This window comes from Suncus etruscus, chromosome 7, assembly GCF_024139225.1.
Source record: "Suncus etruscus isolate mSunEtr1 chromosome 7, mSunEtr1.pri.cur, whole genome shotgun sequence".
Lineage (NCBI taxonomy): Eukaryota > Metazoa > Chordata > Mammalia > Eulipotyphla > Soricidae > Suncus > Suncus etruscus.
This window is the reverse complement of record NC_064854.1, coordinates 22,956,133-22,978,578: the sequence shown is the minus strand read 5'-3', so window position 1 is coordinate 22,978,578 and position 22,446 is coordinate 22,956,133. Positions and strand designations below refer to the sequence as shown.

The window sequence follows — 22,446 nt, the reverse complement described above, 5'->3', positions numbered from 1 at the left end:
AGAGATGTCATGTCCCAAAAACCAAGCTCAGTTCAGACTGTGGTTTGCATTGCAAAAGCCCTGGTTCGACCTTGGAATGATTCTTTGAACACTTAAGAGTGTGGGCACCGCCACCAAATACCCTCCCAACGCCCAAAAAGCTGTCAGAATTGTGATCATCATATGTATCATAACCAAAGAACCTGTGACCTGCTTGCAAGGAGATATTCGAAGTTACTGAGCTATTCCTCCAGGTCCCCAAATTTTATTACCAATTATTTGCTGGCTCTTTGTGTTTAATTCATTTTTTTTGTTTTGTTTTTGGTTTTTGGGCCGCACCCAGTGATGCTCAGGGGTTACTCCGGGTTACATGTTCTGAAATCACTCCTGGCTTGGGAACACCAGGGGATCAAACTTTGGTCTGTCCTGGGTCAGCCACGTGCAAGGCAAATGCCCTACTGCTGTGCTATCACTCCGGACCCCCTCTGTGTTTAATTCTTATATCAGAACTTAGCAGTTTCAAAACAAATCTCCACATTATTTGCTTTTAAGTAATTCTTAGCTTGTATGATATTAGCATTCTCCCCTGTATGCCTTTCTCCCGGTTGCTTAATTTTATAAACTTATTAAAATACAGAACATTAGATTATTCTTTTATCTTTTACATGTCTTAATTTGCTACATTTGTATCCTTGAACATGAATCTTAATTTTTTCTAGATTGTTTGTATTTTTTAGTATTTCTTCTAAAACTAGAAGCAATTCATCAAGGAAAGTCTTACTTATGTGTAAATTAATAAATCAAAAGTTTTCATAATTTGTTGAAACTTCACAGATAATATAATAACTTGCTTTTTAGACCCATACTCACCATCAGAGTGCCAGAGACCACCCCCCCAACCAGACACTTCTGCCCTTCTCTTCCTTGTTCCGTCTCTTAGTAACTTCACTTCAGCAGTCATTATTCAAGTCATTATTATTTTGGTTTGGTTTTGTCTGTTCTGCTTTGTTTCTTTATATTCCACATGGTGTTTTTATTTGTCTTGACTTATTTCACCTAGCATATATAATCTCTACTTCCTTATCATCACAAGTAGCAAGATTTCATCCTTTCTTATAGCTGAGTATATCTTTATCCAGACATTAGTCATTGGGCTTGGAGATTTTTCCATATTTTGGCTGTTTTAAATAGAACTACAGTGGACATAGAAATGCCTAAGCCATTTCACATTAGTGTTTTTATTTTTATTGGCTTGATACCTCTGAGTGGAATTATTGGATCAAATGGTCAATCTATTTTAATATATGTGAAGAACCCTGTTCTCTACATTTTCCATTACTATTGTACCACTTGACCTGCTCACCATGTATGAGGGTTCCTTCTGCCCTCATACCTCAGACCTGTGCCTTTGCCAACATTTGTTATTTATGAGAATCATATGTGGTGGTACATGAGGGACATGCAATGCTGCTAAGGTCTTGTACATGCAAGGCACATATGTATTTTCCCACCTGAGCCTCATTGCTAGGCCTGTAGCTGGTCCCTCTGAATATCAACTGTCCTCACAGGTAAGTGAAATATCACTAGTTTTGAATCAGCATTTCCTGTGAGGTGATAATGAGCTTTTTTCTTTTTTTTTCATTTTCCTGTTTACTATGTCTGTATCTTTTCAGGAGAATTGTGTTCAGCTCTTCTGCTCAATTTGATTTGTTTTCTGGATGGATCTATAGCTTTTCTTGTTGAGTAATGTAAGCTTTTTAAATATATTGCATACCTATCCTTTTCAAATAGGCTGAGCAAGTATTTTCTTTCATTCAGAAGAATGTATGCAAGTCAATGATAGCTTCTTTCACTATTTAGAAATATGTAGTCCTTCCATTTGTTTATCTTTACTTACCCTAAGACTTAATTCCTCAAAGAGCTTACTGAAGCCAATGTTTTAGATGTATTTTATATTTTCAAGTCTTACATCCAAATCTCTAATCTATTTTGAAATCATTGTGTGTGTACAGATGTGTGAGATAGTGGTCTAGAGTTGTCTTTTGCTTTTACTTGACAAGTTTTCCCAGCACCAGTAATTGAAGACAGTTTCATTCTCCCTTGTTTGCTTTTGGTTCCTTTGTCATATGTTGACTGATCATACGTGTGGGGGTTTTTGTATGGACTCTTAATTCTATTCCATCTATTTCTGGGTTTATTTTTGGAATCATTCTTTTTTAAACTCTGTTAATCTCACAGGAGCAATTGTATATATTTAACTTGTTGGGGTTTTTGTTCACAAAACGTCTCCTGTTAGCCAAGTGTAACCAGAATCTGTATAAATATTTGTATTACCATTGCTACCATCCTAAATCTCTCACACTAACTCTAAAATGACTATTTTCTGGGGAATCTCCAACAGTGATGAAAGCAGCTGTTTCTCCCAGGATCCTGAGCAGAAGCCTGGTTGGTGTTTAAGCAATCCTGGCGGTAGTCAAGGAACCATGTGGCGCTGGGCATCAAACTCAGGGCAGCGAGCTTTGGGGGGGCTTTTAATTCTGTGCCATCCTGCTGACCTGCAGCTCCTAAAGGTTTTATCATGGCTTCTACTTTTATTCTGCTTCCCTGTTCCATCTTTTTTCTGCCTAGAAAACAGTATCTAGTAGTTTCTAGATAGACAAACTGGTCGCCACATTTTCTTGCTTCTATGAGTTTCCCTGTTTGTGACAATGTCAGTCACATCCTATGAGGTCTGGGATATGTGGCTCCTTTTTGGCTGCTCTTAGCCTGATCTGTCTCTGGGCTCTCTCATTTAAGGGCTCACTGGCTTCCCTTCATGGGATGTCTTTGACTCTGAACCTCCTCTTCTGCCACCTTGGACTGTTTGCTGCTGCTCTCTCTACCCAGTGTGTGCTCTAGCCCAGGTGTTTCCACTCTAACCACATTTCAATCTGGGACTTCTGGGGCCTCTTCCAAATCTCCTTTGTCTTCCTACAGCTCATCAGCCTTCCTGCTGCCTCTCTCTCGCGCCCTCACCCATCTTCCCTATGGCTTGAACTTTCTACAAGGGAGTTAACTCTTTAGTACTGGTAATGAAGATCTGGCATTTTATTCCTTCAGATTTTTCAGCAGTTTATAATATGTTTGAGTTGTAGGGCTCCACCTTTATGCCTTTGCATGTGCGTAGGATTTACTGCACTTACTACTAAAGATCGAACCCTGTCTATCTGTCCTTCTACCAAAAAAGTAGATGCTTTTACCCCATTTTTCTCTACTAGCTACTATAGGTTTCACCATTTTTTAAATGTTAGTTTTTTAAGTTCTTCCCAGATTGTTTAGTTTGGGGATTTCATAAAAATGAAACTTATGTGCTAACTGCCTTTTTACTTCTTATAATTAATATTCATATGTGGTGTCTTCATTTCAAATTCCACTCATTTTATTATCCACCTCCCCCCAAATATCATTTCATCATTTTTTTTTTGATCACACCCAATTACACTAAGGGATTACTCTTGGCTCTGCACTCAGAATCTGCTCCTGGCAGGCTTGGGTACCATATGGAATGCCAGAAATCAAACCTAGGTCTGTCCCAGGTCAGCAGGTGCAAGGTAAACGCCCTATTGCTGTACTATTTTTCCAGCCTCACCCTCTTTTATTTTTTTAATAGAAGGTATATTCTTTTGATTATAAAGGTCCCAGCTTCTTTCTTTATTCACTCAATCTTTTGATGGGCACGAAGGTGGATTCTGAGCTTTGTCTAACATGAAAATATTAGACAGGCTGTGAACAGGCAAACATACTTTTGTTGAATTAGTGTTTTCACATCTTTCAGAAAAATACCTAACAGCGGTATTGGTAGGTCATGTGGTATTGACATTTTTTCAAGGACTCTACATCACTTTTTCATAGAGATTGTTCAAATGTATATTCCCTCCAGAGCTGTAACATTCTTCGTTATTTTTCCTTAGGAATATTAATCATATCTGATGCACTTGCTTTATACATACTTGTTTACCTTCCAGTGTTTCTTTGTTTGATGCACTGAGGTTTAAATATTTTATAATAAAAATCACTTTTTAATAATAATAAAATTAATAAGAATGGCAACTAGCTGTAATAGTAGTTTTAAGAACCTACTATATGTCAGGATTTGATTTAAACCTTTGATAAGCTACATTAGTTTAGATCTGGTATTTTGTTTTGTTTTTAAGTTTTGGGGTCACACCCAGAGTTTCCTCCTGGTTCTGTGCTCAGAGATCACTTCTGGGGATCACTTTAGGGAACCAAATATGATATCAGGGATTAAAGCAGGGTTGGCTGTATGCAAGGCAAGTGACTTTCCAGCTGTATAATCTCTTTCTAGTATTGTAACTTGATTGTTTCATGACAATTATTGTTTTACTAGTGCTTGTTGGGGTTACTACAGAAGCCATTTCTAGTGATACTAAGTCTGGTGGTTTGTCCCTGGTGGTTCCCAGGACCTTGCTGGGGGCCAGTGTGATCAAAGGGATCCAAATTAGGGCCTTACTCGTGCAAGGCCAGAGCACCTATCACCCCCTTGAGGTATATTTTCAGTTCCTGTTTCATGAATTTTGAGTGGAGGAAGTATGAACACAAAAGAAATGATCACTTATAAGATGTTTGTGTAGTGAACACAATTTGAATATTTCAGCTTCATTATATATGTAATGAAAATGGCTATCTTTGGAATTTGGACATTCGCATATGGAAAATGAAGGATCAACTTTTAGCACAGGTGTTTTTTTGTTTGTGTTTTGCTTTTGAGCCACATATTCTGTAGTCTCAGGACTTCTGGCTCTGTGCTCTGGGGCCACTCCTGGTGATAATGGGGAAGTAGGGAACTATCCTTATATGATGCCATCCATATATGGAGGATTGAACTCTAGGGTTGGCCTTATGCCTAATTAAGTGCCCTACCCCTGTACTCTCTCGCCAGCCTATTCTAGGCACCTTGCATTGGGAAGACACATGTGTATGTGTATGTGTGTTTGTGTGTGTGTGTGTGTGTGTGTGTGTGTGTGTGTGTGTGAACTGTTGATGGGCTTAGAAGTAGGAAGGGTCAGGAACAATTGCCTTAGCTAGTCCTAGTGTGAGCTCGTGGGGGTAAAGATCTGTGATTTCTGTTCAGGCACTTTTTTGGGGGGGGAGGTGCCACACCTGGCGATGCTCAGCAGTTACTCTTGGCAGGTTTGGAGGACCATCTGGGATGTCAAGGATCTAACCCAGGTTAGCCACATGCAGGGTAAATGCCTTCCCCACTGTGCTATCACTCTGGCCCCATTTTGTATTTTTAGAACTGTAATTATTTTTATTATTAAGGTACCAAGATTTATAAAGTTATTTGTAGTAGAGTTTCAAGCCTAAAATGTCCCAGTAGCACTCTACAACTGGTATCAGTTACCCTCCATAATGTTCTCAGCCCTCTACCAATTGCCCTGGACAGGCATATGTGTAAGTTTATTATTAAAACTATCTAATTTCTTATTTGGGGGGGGCACATGCAGTGACACTCAGAGGTTATTTCTGACTCTGCCAGCTCGGGGACTATATGGGATACTGGGGATCCAACCTGGGGCCATCCTGGGTCGGCTATGTGAAAGGCAAATGTCCTACCACTGTGCTATCACTCCGGCCACGGAACTATATAATTTCTTAAGTGAGATTATTTTAACTTTTGATGACTAGTTGGATATCTAAAATATTTTTACTTTTGCTATTTTAAATTTTTTTATTTTCAGTAATACATTTACTAAAAATAGAAAACCATGGAAAAACCTCATTATTCATTTAGTAGACAATTATCATGTGGTTTCTCTGTCAACTCTTTTTCGGTATGATGAGATTTTACCATTAACAAGACGGCCATGTTTTTTTTCCTTCCGAGATAAGGGTCTTTAGAGAAGTACTGATGTTACACAACTTAAGATGAAAAGTCAAAAATAAAAATACATGATTTTCACATGGATAAATGCTGCTGAGGACTTTCATTTTTCCATCTTCTACAGTGTCCATGAACGTAAAAATGAATCATAGCTCTCTTTTTTGATTCACTTAGAATATCTTACATTTTTCCTTGACATTAAATAAATTTATAAACCTTCAATACTTGCGTAACATTCCATTTTATGGAAATTCCATACTTGTTCAATGTAATCACCTACTTGTGGACATTAGGCTCCTCATAATTTTTTATGATTATTCATACAATAGTGTTTATTTATTCCATAAATCTTTTTTGTAAATCTTTATTACTCCCCCTGGATTAACTTCCTATTGCTTCTATAAACAATTACTGTAAGGTCAGTGGTTTAAAGCAGCACAGATTGGTCACTTGAAGAGTTTTGGAGGTCAGAGGTTTGAAAATTAAGGCGTTATCTGGGCTTATTTCCTCCTGGCTGTTCTCAGGGAAAATCATTTTCTTGCCCTTTTCAGCTGGAAAGACTTGGCTGCATTCTTGGCCCCTGACTCCTTCCTCTATCTCAAAAGCCAGACAGAGCATCTTCCATTCGGTTGCCCTGACCTCTGCTTTCCTTAAGGTATCTGAGGCAAATTCTCTTCAGTCCTTCTGCTGACATGGGGCCTATCTGCGTAATCAGCCTAATCTCTTCTAAACCTCGGCTATAAATTCTCTACGACCACGTAAGGTCACATTTTCACAGGTATCAGGGATCAGGATGTGGGACTCTTTGGGGGGAAAGAGGAAGGTTACTATTCAGCCAGTTACACCTTAGGATTTTTGTGCATCTAAAATTACCGAGTGGAAAAGAAGCATTTAAGGCCTTGATCCATGCACTAAAGTTCTCTAATGTTAGCCTTTAATTAGCTGTTGTCCACAGTGGAAGTGAGCACTGCTTTGTGTCTTTTCACGCATTTTCTAGCATTTGTTCTGATTTTGAAGTGTTTGTGCTTTTGACAGTTCTGATTGGATATTTTATTTATTTATTTATTTGGTTTTGGGGCCTCACCTGGTGACACTCAGGGGTTACTCCTGGCTCAGCTCAGATATCGATCCTGGCTCAGGAGACCATATGGAATGCCGGGGGATTGAACCACAGTGTGTCCTAGGTTGCTGTGTGCAAGGCCCTACTCTGGCCCCAGAATATTTTATTAATAAACAAGGATTGGTAGTTTTACCCCCTGCCTAACACAGATAGAAGAGGTGCAGAGGATTAAGTGATTTTTTTCTCTGTTAATTTCCCTATTTTAATTAAGGAAAAATATATATGCAAATTTAGAATTTCATATTATTAGGAAATAAATTGGCACTCATATAGTAATAGGAATTCAGACCAAGGTCAGCCACATGCAAACAAAACAAGAGTTAATGTAAGATTTCTATTGGGCCTTTGAAATATTAAAACGACTTCATACATTATCACTATTGTTACCTAAGCATCTGCGACTTTAATAGACATTTTAATTCCTAAGTGTCTTTTTTTGTTTGTTTTTAGTTTGTTTTGTTTTGGGGCCACACCCAGTGATGCTCAGGGGTTACTTCTGGCTATGTGCTCAGAAATCGCTCCTGGCTTGGGGGACCATATTGGACACTGGGGGGTCGCAGTCTGTTTTAGATTAGCACGTGCAAGGCAAAACACCCTACCACCTGCGCCACCACTCTGGCCCCTAATTCCTAAGTGTTTTAAAAAATTTAGGGTGAGAACACTCACAGGACATATTTATAAATTTGCTTTTAATTTTAATTTTATTGAAACTAGTGTTATTTACAAAGTCCTTGATAGTTGGGTTTTAGACATACAATGAATCAGGGCCAATTCCACCACCCGTGTTGATCTCCCTCCACCAATGTTTCCCAGGTGCACCTCATTCTACTCCCCTTAGGATTAAGTGATTTTACTCATAATCCAGTGACACGGGCACTTTATTGTCTATGTATTTCATCATCTGTGTTACTGAGAATGACAGTTGCCTAATGAGGTCCAGGAACTTGATGTAGTTGGAAACAGTGAAACTAAAATTCAAAAATAGGCAGTGAAAGAGCTTGCTCGTTGGATATCCATGTTCTTTCTTTCTCAGGACATAGGAATATATACATATACACACATAGGCACACTGAGTTAAAAATCCACATAGGGAATTCCCGTGGCAGCCTTCGTTGACAAAATAACATTGAAAATTTTGGTGGACTGTGTGACTTCATGGAGAAAGGTTTGTGGAGAAATATACAGGTAGTAGTTATGTGAATAAAGACAGTATAATTAAAATACAGTTATTTTTGAGTCTGACTAAACTGTTCTTCAATAAATGTGTAAAATATTGTCTTTTGGGGGGGGGTTATTGGGCCACATTCGGTGGTACTCAGGAATTGCTTCTAGCAGGCTCAGGGGATCCTATGGGATGCTGGGTATTGAATCTGGGTTAGCCATATCAAGGCGAATGCCCTACCCACTGTCCTATCACTCTGGCCCCAGTATTGTCTTTTTTTTTAAGTATGAGGACACTTCAAATTATAGTGATGAACTACTTTTTGTTCATCATATTATATATATTCATAAATATTCATATTCATAAATATCCCTTCATTGAAAAGTGAATTTATGTAAAGCAAAGCCTTTGGTATATAAATTTAAAATAGAGTGCATCTCATGTATTTATGTTATTTATCTTACCTCTTTAATATTTTTAGGGTTTTTTTTTTTGTGGTGGGGGGAACTACACCTAACTGTGCTCAGGGTTTACTCCTGGTTCTGTGCTCAAGGATCACTCTTGTCTGGCTTTAGGAGACTATAGGTGATGGTAGGGTTCAACTCAGATCTGCCATATACAAGGCAGGCACCCTTCCTGCTGTACTGTCACTCTGTCCCCAGGTTTGAATTCTTTTGTTTCAATAGAAAGGTATATTTTTTAAACTTTTATTCATCTATTATTGTTTATAGAAAAAGTATATGCTTGTGGGAGAAGAACAAATAAACTGGAAAAATTTTAAGAAAAAAGCAAAAATTAATCCATAAATTCTACCTTTTTCCTTAAGAGCTAACTAAAACCCCTGTTGATTTTTCTCCCTTATTTTCCCCCTAGTTCATACATTCACGTGCATATAAATTATATGAAACATGTATCATTTACAGATATGTAATAGTTTGCTTTGTGTACATAAAAATGTGCATATCAGGAGCCTGTGATATAGATCAGGTGTTAAGGAATTTACCTTACATTCTGTTAGCCATGGTTTGACCCCCAGCACCACTGATGGTTCCTCAAGCACAGGGGCAGAAGACCTTGAGTACTACTGGGTATGACCTTCAAACTCCCTCCCCTGCAAAAAAATTCCCCAAATTCAAATAACATTTTTTTAGCAAAAAATTGCCATATGAGTCATGTTGGTGGTATAGTGGTGAACATAGCTGCCTTCCAAAAAATTGCCATATGAATAATAGGTAAATCTAGTAATAAAAGGATTGACTCAGGGGCTGGAGTGGTGGTGCAAGCAGTAAGTCGTTTGCCTTGTGCACGCTAACCTAGGACAGACCTCGGTTCAATCCCGCGGTGTCCCATATGGTCCCCCAAACCAGGAGCAATTTCTGAGCGCATAGCCAAGAGTAACCCCTGAGCGTCAACGGGTGTGGCCCAAAAAGCAAAAACTAACTAACTAACTAAATAAATAAATAAATAAATAAAATAAAAAAAAGATTGACTCTAGTTGTAGACGTTGAGTACATTGTACATGAAGTGCAATGTAGACATGGTGTACATTTTCTCTAGTGCCTACCTGCACTGTTTATTAAATTTTTGTCAATTTGATACGTGGAACCTAGTAATACTATTTTCTGTCACTGTTGTTTAGATACAACATCCTTTTAGATGTTAATTTATTTTTTAAATGATTTTTTAATTACCTGCAATTGAAATGTCTCTTAGCTTTATTTTCAAGATCTGGTTTAATAAGACTTGATAGGATTGTACAAGTTGAAATACTCTGTGCTCCTAGAAAGTATTTGAGATATGATTTGCAAATGACTCACTACATATTTATTGTATTTAAAATAGATGTATAGGACTAAGTAATTGAGGAGACTCATAATGAAATCTCTTTCTAAAATTGGGACTTGGGTACTTATTGCCTCCATTTAGGACACTTGGGAAGTGTTTGATTAAAGGAAGCACTTCCATTTTGCAAACATCCAGTTAATTAGCTCCTTATTCATGAGGCTTTTGGCTTTCTTATTCCTCTGCTTGCCAACTTAGAATTTGAAATGTATTTTTCTCATGGTGACAAATGATATTTAAGTGTGTGTTCTTTTGAATCCCCATTAGAGCTGTTATTTCCAAGTTAGAGAAAAGTTACCCTAATATGGTTTACATAAAATAATTCATTCCTTTTTTGTTGTTGTTTATATTGGGAGGGGCTGGTGTTGGGCCACACTCAGCAGTGCTCAGACCTTTCTCCTGACTCTGTGCTCTGGGAACCATATGCGGTGCTGGGGATTGAACCAGTATCAGCTGTATACAAAGCAAGCACCCCTGTATTATCTCCCTGTCCCACAAAGGGGTCAATTCTGATTCATACACTGGCGAAGGCCAAAAGTAGGCTTAATTTGGGGTCCAACTTTAAGAAGTAACTCAAATCTTGTCACTGGAAGCAATCAGTTTTTCTGTATATCTTCTGATTTATCGCTTTTCATTTTTTGACCACACCCAACAATTACTCCTGTCTCTGCACTCTGGGGGCCATGTGGAATGCTGGGGAATAAACCTGGGTTGGCCTAATGAAAGGCAGATTCTCTCCATACTGTGCTATCACTCTAGCCCCTGATTTAGCACTTTAATATACGCTTTCCTACTGAATCAAGATAATCATTGTAGGGCCTATTCTTACAGCTTTCCATAGTTCAACACAACAAGAAAGCTCAAGCTCCCTAGTGTTAACCCTCTTAGACACCCAAAACCTGGAGAAGCTCTTTCTTTCTCTGCCTGATTGTCTGTTTTGAGCCATTGAAGTCACTTTAATCCTGAAACCACTTTGACAAGTCTTATTGGCACAAAGTCCTTTAATGTGTGGATCCAGTCAGCCAGGTAGGGTCAACATCTGTCCTTCTGATGTGTTAGGGACTGAGGACGTTCCCCCAACTTATGGCCAGGAAAGAACAGCCATTATTAGACTCATGGCCAAGACACTTTGTTTTATTCCAACAGTACTTATATAGGATAAGAGGAAGTGGAATATGTTCAGGTGGCAGGGCCATAGTCATAGCAAAAACATAGCCAGGTAAGAGTGAAGCTCCAGGGAGAAGATGACCATAAACATAGGGATTTAGGAATGTTTCAGGAGCAACACAGAGGCAATAAATGTGACTGTTACTTCCCCTAACCAGAGATCTCTGTGAGGGAGAAGGGATAGCCCAGAGTCAAGTCTTAGGGTAAGCACTAATCATGGGGAGATGGTGCCCCTCTTTGTGCTATACTTCCCCATTTCTGGAGCAGTTTCTCTAAAGTTTTCACTTCAAGAAGAATCCTCAGAAAAGTTGTTCTATGGGGTCCTATCAGCCAGGTGGTTCAGGAATAGTGTCACAGAGTTGGGGATACAACACTTTAATAGAAACTAGGGGTTGAGGCCTTTAGCCTTTAAGCCACTTTAACAGAAAACTGAGTAGGGTATCAGATCCCCCAAAGAAAATTTGGACTGTTAGGAAACAACACTAAGGCAGGGCTCTCTCACACAGCCAACCTGTGTTTGATCCCTAGTGTACCACATATGATCCTCCACGATTATATTTTGTACATGGGGAGTCTCAAGGGTTGAATTTGAGGGTGTCAGGAATTGAACTTTATATATATATATATAAAATATATATATATATATATTTAAGTCTTGGGACCAAAGCTTTTCTCTTAGGGCAAACAGATAGGATATTTTAAAAAATGAGCAAAAGTCATTGCTTGATAGTCAGGATATGAAACTTGGAGGGAAAGTTCACCTTTAATCATAAGTGTAGAGTTGATGTTTTCAGGTGAAAACTAAGTGGTTTTCATTTTGAAAATCTTGTCTCCAAGATTATAGGCTATCTATGGAGAGCCTGACTATTATTGGCACAAATAGTAAATGTGTATTAAATTACGTTTTCCAGTCTAAATAAAAAAATGAATGAGTTAATTCCTATTTTAGGTACATACACATTCATCATGCAACATCATAATGGAGGTATCTGTCTGGATTATGTTCAGCTATCAGTAACAAAAACAACTGAAATACATAACGTTTAAAAAGAAAATGTTTCTTTCTCACATAAAGTGATGTGTCGATAATAAGTGTCACTGTGGCCTTTCAGGGCTGCTACAGTGACTGAACTCATTGGGAAGCATTGATGCTCCCTCAAGTTCCAATTCTTGGGAATTCAGCCCTGAGAAAGCATCTCTTAAATAGAAGAAGAAATTTAGCCCTTGCTAATAGTGACAAAACCCTGTCAGCTGATTTGACTCATACTTTCATTTTCAATTGAGCTGACACTGGGAATGAACGTGGAAGTGACTCAACTGGGGTCAGCTAATCTCCCATTTCACAACTAGGTGTCAGTGTTAATATACCTGCTTCAATGTCTCAGGTACAGGTATAATGAGGTAATTCAAACCATTACTCAACTACCTGAAATAGAGATTGGAAACTAAGTGAAGAAGACGGGGAAAAAAATAAGTTACTCTCATTTAAAGTTGGCTAGTTAATTTAATATTTAAATGCAAAAGGATTGATTGTGCTCACCTTAATGATTAGGCATGAACAATTAAATTTTGTTCTGTATGAGTAGGAAAGACCAGGAGAGTATGAACTAGTTGCTTTCAGTTGGTTTGTCTTCCTTGTACCTTTCCTAGAAAGAGTGACCAGAAAAAGAAGGAAAAAATGTTCTGCTCAAAGGACATATGTGAATGTGTTTTATGCTATTGCAATACAAAATGTTTTTGAAAGTTGGACTGATGCATGTCTTACCAATATATTACTAGCATCTTTCTTAAAGTTTCTTCGTATAACTGAATCTATTTTCTGTAGTTCAGTCTTCACATAGATGCGAACAATATTTCCATCATCTTGGTCTTTGTAGACATCTGATCTGACTTCCCTCCCTCCCTCCCTCCATCCCTCCCTCCCTCCCTCCCTCCCTCCCTCCCTCCCTCCCTTCCTTCCTTCCTTCCTTCCTTCCTTCCTTCCTTCCTTCCTTCCTTCCTTCCTTCCTTCCTTCCTTCCTTCCTTCCTTCCTTCCTTCCTTCCTCCCTCCCTCCCTCCCTCCCTTCCTTCCTTCCTCCCTCCCTCCCTCCCTCCCTCCCTCCCTTCCTTCCTTCCTTCCTTCCTTCCTTCCTTCCTTCCTTCCTTCCTTCCTTCCTTCCTTCCTTCCTATCTTCCTTCCTTCCTTCCTTCCTTCCTTCCTTCCTTCCTTCCTTCCTTCCTTCCTTCCTTCCTTCCTTCCTCCCTCCCTCCCTCCCTCCCTCCCTTCCTCCCTCCCTCCCTCCCTTCCTCCCTCCCTCCCTCCCTTCCTCCCTCCCTCCCTCCCTTCCTCCTTCCCTCCCTCCCTATTAGTACTCAGGGACTATTTTTGGTTTAGTGCTAGTAAGTGACCAGAAGTAAGGAACCAGAAGTAATGCTAGGGACCATAAGTGAGCTGGATTGGCTGCATGCCAGGCAAGAGCCTTATTTCACACACTCTTGATTTTCCATCTGACCACCTATTGGGGGGGGGTGTTGGGGTCACACCCCCGGCAGTGCTCAGGAGTTCCTCCTGGCTCTACGCTCAGAAATCACTCCTGGCAGGCTCATGGAAACATATGGGATGCCATTATTCAAACCACCATCCTTCTGCATGCAAGGCAAACTCCCTACCTCCATGTTATCTCTTCGGGCCCTGATCACCTTTTAAAATCATTTATATTGAATTTCTCTCACCTTTTATATTCCTTGTGTATACCTGCATGCTAGATATATGGTCTGAAGTCATAACTGAAATGAATACAACCTCAGTAAAGGATAATTAAATTATTTATCCATCCCCCAGGCCCAAGGAAGGGAAGTTGCTAAATCTGTCGCCCCCTACCTCTTTCTTTTTGAGAGTGAATGCTTCCTGATTACCATGTGAGTGCTCACTTATGTATAATTATGGTGAATTATATTCACTTTTATATTTGGATAATACATTTTCAAAATGTGGTAGCACATTTTAAAGTTTAACTGAACTTTTGGGGGGTGTTCTAGAAAAATATTATACAGTAGAAAATATCAAGACAATTTATCTTTTGTGTTAAAGTTAGAATTTTGATAGAATTGACATTCTTGCCAAATAAAATTATTTATAAGTTTAACTTTTGCCTTAGAAATTCATCTCTGGGGCTGGAGATAGCATGGAGGTAAGGCATTTGCCTTTCATGCTGAAGGATGGTGGTTCGAATCCCGGCATCCCATATGGTTCCCGAGCCTGCCAGGAACGATTTCTGAGCATAGAGCCAGGAATAACCCCTGAGCACTGCTGGGTGTGACCCCAAAACCAAAAAAAAATAAAATAAAAAAAAGAAAAGAAATTTATCTTTATCCCTAGACAAGTATGTATTGAAAAGTCAAGTTATATCAGTACTTCATCTATCTGTCATCATGGAAATAATTTTTTAGGTTAGGCCTTAAATTTTTTTTTTTTTTTTTTTTTTTGTTTTGGGCCAGGCCCAGCAGTGCTTAGGGCTGTGCACTCAGGAATTGCTCCTGGCAGGCTCAGGGGGCCATATGGGATGCCGGGGATTGAACCTGGGTTGGTGCCAGGTTGGCTGCATGCAAGGCATATGCCCTACTGCTGTGTTATAACTCTGGCTCCAGGCCCCAATTTTATAACATTTAACATCTGTGCATCAATCAGTTGAAACCATGCATATATTTATTGAATTTAAAAATTCATTGTTTCACGAGAAGAGTTTTCAGTTTATCACTTTTTACACAGCCTTATCATCCACTCCCTGGGAAGTTTCTGCATGTCAGTTTTTATGTTTCCTGGTAGACAATAGAGGGTAAGATTAACTACTGATTATGATATGGATTCAGTACTCACTGTGGGTTTTCAGACAGTCCAAAGAAGGAAAAAAGTCACATTTCCCAATTTTAGACAGTATCAGTTTACTGTATCTGCTAATTTGCAGCATCTTTTGTTTAGCAAAACATCATCAATCATTGAGATTTATTTGAGTCTGATTAGAAGTAGTTGCTTAGTTTTCTGATCTGGGGTGAGTTGGTTTGTTTGTTTGGTTGGTTTTGGGCTACATCCAGCAGTGGTTGTAGGTTCGAGATTGCTGGGGACCCAGTCAAACAGGGCTAGCTGGTGTGAGACAAGCACCTTAACCCCAGTATGATCTTCTGGCCCCTAGATCTTAGCTCTTGACCTGAATTAGAACAGGTATGTGATTTTGCAATGCAATCTCTAGATATTAACTTTTGTTGTTGTTTGAAAGACTGGATGATTAATATTAAGATATGTGTCTAATGCTTTTGAATTTGGAGCCAAAGAGGTGGGAGATTATGTAAGGGTTAAGGTGCTTAATCATCCTGGTTTGACCTTCAGCACCATTTATGGTAGGTCCCCTTAGCACCACGAGGCATTACCCTCCCCAAAGATGTAATTTAAAAAAAAAATTTTTTTTTAAGGCAAGTAACTAGTAGTGTACTTTAAATTCAATGGGAAGCAGCAATCTTTATTACTACCTGAACTCCCAAATTTCCAGAACCCTAGTCATGGCAGCAGGGAACCAAAGGAGAACTATCCCGCAGGCTGCTGGGCTGGGAGATGCATATGAGAGGGTTTCTGAGCTATGGCACTTACTCTGTGCCTGGTCCTGTTGTTATTTCTAGGTTTTGTTACTTGAACCTTAAGTCCTCTAATCTCTTCTCTCTCCTCACTTCCTCACCTCCTCTCCTCTCCTCTTCTCCCCCTTTTTCTTCTCTCCCCTTCACTCTTCTTTTTCCTTTCTTTTTCGTCTTCCATCTGTATATTGAAGCAAATATTCTTCAATGGACAGCAAATTGTTGCTGGTAAAAAAAATTAGCAATTTGGAGCTATTATGCAATTTTGTAATTTTTTCCCTAATGGTTTTCCAAAGAAGTTTCAAACCCTTTTTATTTTTAAAACTCTCAAGTACTCTTATTTTTTTTAAAACTCTTAACATTGTGCCCTGATTTGGGGGAAAGACTTACACATAATTTGGCTTGTATTTGCTTGGGGAAAAAAGTGGAAGACAGGCAATAATTGTAAGATATAGCAGTACACACAGTGTAACACTTAAATGGTTCACTTTTTGATGACTGTTTATAAAGATTTACAGGGTTCTCTGTATCTGAAAGTATTTTAGAAATGTGTTTCATGGGCACCAAAGCAGAAGGGCGATGAAAGCACATTCTTCCCTTATCTTGTTGTTTACCTTGTTGAAAAAAAAACTTGCCAAAATCCAAGTGAAGTTTATGGGATGTGAGTTATATATCTTTTTTTTTTTTATTATCTTTTTTTTTTTGGGGGGGGGGCCACACCCGTTTGATGCTCAGGGGTTACTCCTGGCTATGTGCTCAGAAATCGCCCCTGGCTTGGGGGGACCATATGGGACGCCGGGGGATCGAACCGCGGTCCTTCCTTGGCTAGCGCTTGCAAGGCAGACACCTTACCTCCAGCGCCACCTACCCGGCCCCGTGAGTTATATATCTTAATAACATGCATTAAAGGAAAAATGAAAACCTAAAATATAACCAAAATGTCCTCAAAACATCCTTAATGGTATTGGAAACCACTTTGTGTTAATGTTAGAGGCAAGGAGCACATTGTAGTTTATTATTGATATAAAATTCCAAGTGTTAGGGCTTTAAAGAACACATTTCATATTTGTTTCCTATGCATTTGTTTTGATGTCAGGCCCTTTCTAGTCAACTTCTCAAATATCTAGCTTGACAGCAGAAGGAAAGCTTATAATAGAAGCTAGTGACTGCAATATTTACATTTTATTTTGAGCATCAGAATGCTTCCAGAAAGAGAATCCAGAGGTCTGTAAATATTTACCTTCGTGCCTAGTGCCCTGCCCTGTGTACTGTTTTCCACATGGGGCCTGGCTGGGCCATTGAGGCTAGGTGGGCAGGTGCTGGATATTAGCCATGGCACCTGTCTCTCTAAGGTGCAAACTGGTGCTTGGGTCTTGACCTCTTATTTTCTGTTTGTCTGTCCAGAGAGTGGAGTACCTGCCCAAGTGGTGGCTGCTATAGATGTAAACACGGTCGCTAATGAAGTGTACAAGTACAATTTCCCTCACACACAGTTACTGGCCCGGACAATTGAGGTGAGTAATGGTTGTTACTGGTTTAATAGGTATATAGTAAAATGAACATGACTGAAAAAGACTTCAAGTATGAGAGATAGATAGATAAATAGATAGAGAAACTTGTCCTTTAAGAAGAATCAAAATGTAATAATATGCTTGACTTCTAAATGTGTCTCATATTCAACTTGATAAGTTATTTATTGACTTTTAAGAATTTTTCTCTTTTTGTTTTTTCTAGCGAAGCCAAATAAATGGCTTCCATTGAAAGAAATTTAGAGAGGTCTGAGGGGGAAGAAAAAGAGACAGAGAGAGATTCACGTTCAAAAGAGAACACAGGCTTCTTCACAGTGGGGACAAGTCAGCGTGAACAACATTAGCTTCAGGGAGCATCCCCCATCCCGTAACACTGAAACTTGTGTGTAAATTCAACAGTCAACTTAATGTTCATCATTTTCCCTCTTTTGCTATTATTGCCAAGAATTTTCTACCACAGGTTAACCCCTGCTAGTTAAACATCCTGCTCTCTGTACTAGCTATCTCTGTGACCCCAAAAGCATGAAATTTTAAAGTGGCAAATGGCATACTTTCAAAAGTTTATTAATCTAGAGACCCCAAGTTTACTCACTCTGGAGAACTCAGAATAAAGCTTTGTCTATTCTTTTATATATTCTTTTTTTTTGGTTTTTGTGCCACACCCAGTGACGCTCAGGGGTTACTCTTGTTTATGTGCTCAGAAGTCACTCCTGGCTTGGGGGACCATATGGGATGGCAGGGGATCGAACCACGGTCCGTCCTAGGCTAGCGCTCTCAAGTCAGACACCTTACCTCTAGCACCACCACGCCAGCCCCTCTTTTATATATTCTTGAACTTAGAAATGGGTGGTAGATGGGAAGGGTTGGAGTCCTCATGTGGTGCTTTGAATATCTGGCTAAGCAGATAAGCAAGCGAGTCAGATAATGAGGGACAGATTTTTCTCTGTCTGTTGCTGTCTAAAATGAGAGCAAAACAGCACATTTTCCAACTTCTAGTACAAGAGGGATTACTTCAGTTAATCTTATAAACACTCTTTTGAAGTTATTTGACTAGCACTGCAAGATAATATAATCATTCTGACCATCGGAAAAAGTGACCTTTATCCATTTGTGATTTATTAACAGACTTAAATGAAAGGGATGATAGCTGGTTCATCATGTCACCTTACTCAAAATCAAGAGGCAAACATTTTCCACATCCAATGCTAGAAATCATTGCTTAGAAAATATTTATGGCTGGATAAAAAATATTTAGGGTCAGAGTGATAGCAGAATGAATAAAGTATTTGCCTTGCACACAGCCTACCTGGGTTTGGTTGGCATTCCATATGGTCCCCTGAGCACTCCTGGAAGAGAGTATAACCAGGAATAAACCCTGAGAATCACTGGTTTGATCCCCCCAAAAATACCAAAAAAAATTTTTTTCAATTAATAAGTCATGTTTGACTCCAGAAAACACAAGACTCGCAACATGAAGTAAACCAGGAAACTAGCATCGTACCTCCTCTTCAGCATGCCCTGGGGTCCCAGGGAAGTTACTTCATTTTGCAGAACTTTGGTTTTTCACTCACAGCACTGCTTTGGAAAGTTATTTGAAGTTGATTTGAGAAATATTAAATCTTGTAATTATAACTTACCTTTTTTTTCTTCTTGATCCACACCTGGCAGTGTTCAGGGCTTACTCCTAGCTTTCTGCTCAGGGATCACTCCTAGCTGTGTCCAGAGGACCATAGCGGTTTTGAGGATGCAAGGCAAGTGTCCTACCCACTGTACTATCACTCTGACCCCTGTAAACTTACAGTTTTTAATACATTTAGTTATAATTAGGTAGTTTCCCATTCTATATACATTTTAATCTATTTTCCCCAATTGTTTATTTTATAGGGCATTACGCTAGAAGAATTTGACAGGTTGTCTTTCAATATGGTTTTAATGAGTCCGCCTTGCCAGCCATTCACCAGGTATGTGCCCTGAATATTGCTCTGTGAAAGAGTAACACTTTTGAAGGATTCATTAAATCAAATGATATCATAGTTTTGAACATGGAAACTTACAATTTTATAGTTTGAATTATATATTTATTATTCTTATATTTTAAACTCATTTTTACTTAGGTACTAGGCTTTAAAATACTGTCAATTATATTTTTCAAAAAGCCAACTCATCATGTGAACTTTTGTTGGTTCATCTGGGGAAGAATAAAAGGTGTGATGAATTGTTTTATAAGGGGATAATTTATTTTATCTTAAAAGATTCATTATCCTATACCTCAACTATGTCATTTGACCTGTACTATAAAAATAAATTTTAAGTGTCTATTAGCTAGTGAAATATTTTTCTTTTGAATTAGATGAATAATTGCATTTTGATATCTTTAGCAAAATGATATTTTTTAATATGAGAAAAACTTATCTTAATTTTTTCAGTTTTGACTTAAAAATTTATCAATTTAAAAAAATTGTCAATTTACATGCTAGCTGAGTATAAGATTTTTGATAAATTAACTCCTTCCCTTTTCCTTTTTATCTCTCTAGAATTGGCCTGCAAGGTGACGTGAATGATCCAAGGACAAAGAGCTTTTTATATTTTCTAGATATTCTCCCCAGGTAGAATCTTAATTTTCTGCTAAAGTTTACTTTAAATTGTCATTATTGTTTTTTGGTGTGGGGAGGGAGCCTTGGCCTTTGGCCACACCTAAATAGTGCTCAGAGCTTACTCCTGGATCTGTGTTCGGGTTACAACTAGTGGTGCTCAGGAAACCCTGTGTGGTGCTGGGGATTGAACTAGGATTGGCCACTTGTAAAGTAAGTACCTTAGCTTCTATCTTATTTCTCTGGAGTGTACCTTTAATTTAAACCTTGGAATCTGGAAGAATGTCCTCTCTGTGAACCATTGCTTTGAAGACAGTTTTTACTGGAAATCAACATTTTCCATCAATCAGTAATAAAGTCATACCAGAATTATGGGGGAAAATGATAAAATAAGTGTTATCTATCTCATGAAATTCTTTTGCAACAAGTTAAGAAAAAATTTATTTTTTAAAACAAGTTTGATTTTCTTCTTTATAATGTTTCAAATGATTTCTGTTTTAGGTTAAAAAATTTACCGAAGTATATTCTTTTAGAAAATGTTAAAGGTTTTGAAGTATCTTCTACAAGGTAAAATAATAAAGCATTTGTCTTTATCTGTCTTACATTTCTATAGTCTATAATAGGAGCTTTTGTGAAATAAAGATCTTAAAAACAAGCATGTCTATTCTGGCATATATGTTGTGAAAATTTTCTCATTAATATGCATATTAGTTAATGATTTAGAACATCACAAAATTAGGCCCAGCTGATGTTTTTCACTGGCTTTGATGTTTGAATTTTTTTTCAGAATAAGCGTATATTTAAAAAGAAAAGTAGTGACTTAATACTGTTATCTTTAGAGATAGGAATGTTTTGATTAGACCTGCTCCTGTTGACAGATATTCCCTAGCTTACCTCAAGGAGATGGAAGAAACAGACCTTTTTAGGCAGCAGCTTTGGTGTCAAGAGAACCTAAGTTCTAGAATCTTCTATTGTCTCTCCTTCCATCATTTCCTGTAGCCAGTTTATTACCAGCAGATAGGCATTTATATCAAGTATCTGACAGCTTTATTTATTTATAATACAGAATTACCTCTTTCTTTGAGAAGTATATCAAATGTTGAACTTAATATAGACCTAAGATCATTCTTTTCTAAACAACTTGAGTGGAGATATAATTTTAACTGCAAATGAAGTTTTCTGTTTAGTATTTATATAGCAACCAAGTTCTACTCTAGACTCAGAAAGATTCATTTTTAATTTCTTTTCTTTTTCTTTTTTTTCTAGAGATCTGTTAATACAAACAATAGAAAATTGTGGATTTCAGTACCAAGAATTTCTATTGTCTCCAACCTCTGTAAGTATCAGAAATAGAAACTGTTTTTCTAGAGGAAGTTTGACTCAATAAAAAGATTCAGTTTTGGATGACATTATTGCTAAATCTTGAACTAAGTTCTCACATAGGCCTACTTTCTACAAAGGTAGTTAGTTATAGGCACATTGATGTACTTATATGTATTTTATGAAAAAATGTTTGAAACATTCTCTAATGCATGGAGAATTTGGTTTTGTTCCATCCAGAAGATAAAGGAATAAGTTTGTTAAAAATGTGTGATATTTAGCATTTGTAAGCTAGGTATGCTATAATTTGTAATGCTTCAAAATAAATTCAAGTAGAAATTAATAGTTTTATATATATATATTTTTTGTTTGTTTGTTTGTTTGTTTTTTGGGCCACACCCATTTGATGCTCAGGGGTTACTTCTGGCTATGCACTCAGAAATCACTCCTGGCTTGGGGGAACCATATGGGATGCTGGGGGATCGAACCGCGGTCCGTCCTACGCTAGCACTTGCAAGGCAGACACCTTACCTCTAGTGCCACTTTCCCGGCCCCGTTATATAATATATTTTAAACATACTATTAAAGTGTTAACATTGTTCATATATTACCAATACAAAATGGAGTTAATAATGACAAGTGATTTGGTAGATTTTAATATACTTGTTGTTATCATTGTACATAAGGTTATCTGTAGTCCTATTTTACAGTTCTTTGTCCTAACATGAAAAGAAATCTGCTTCAAAAATTAGATGCATAGGGGCCGGAGAGATAGCATGGAGGTAAGGTGTTTGCCTTTCATGCAGGAGGTCATCGGTTCGAATCCCGGCGCCCCATATGGTCCCCCGTGCCTGCCAGGAGCAATTTCTGAGCCTGGAGCCAGGAATAACCCCTGAGCACTGCCGGGTGTGACCCAAAAACCACAAAAAAAAAAAATTAGATGCATAAACTATAGAAATTTTATATTTAAATACTTAAAATGTAGTGAATGAACTCTCTTCTTAAAAATGAGATAGTAAGTACCTAAACATAGCTATGCTTGAATTTTAATGATTACTATATTGACAATTTATATATGAATATCTTTGTAACTTATTGCCTGGGAAATAGAGAGTAAAGTATCAACTTAGTAAACTAGTTAACTAGGGGCTGGAGTGGTGGCATGGAGCAGTAAGGCATATGCCTTGCCGGTGGTAGCCTAGGATGGACCGCAGTTCAATCCCCTGTGTCCCATCTGGTCTCCCAAGCC

General features: G+C 38.2%; 1 protein-coding gene across 1 annotated transcript in view; it reads left to right on the top strand.

Moving 5' to 3' along the window:
• Nucleotides 1-22,446, top strand: part of TRDMT1 (tRNA aspartic acid methyltransferase 1) — a 40,879-nt gene that overhangs the window by 1,876 nt on the left and 16,557 nt on the right. Inside the window, exons 2-6 of the mRNA XM_049777844.1 lie at nucleotides 17,162-17,271; nucleotides 19,171-19,247; nucleotides 19,821-19,892; nucleotides 20,379-20,444; nucleotides 21,144-21,213. Coding sequence (XP_049633801.1) covers nucleotides 17,162-17,271; nucleotides 19,171-19,247; nucleotides 19,821-19,892; nucleotides 20,379-20,444; nucleotides 21,144-21,213 — 395 coding nt within the window. The remainder of the gene's footprint in view (nucleotides 1-17,161; nucleotides 17,272-19,170; nucleotides 19,248-19,820; nucleotides 19,893-20,378; nucleotides 20,445-21,143; nucleotides 21,214-22,446) is intronic.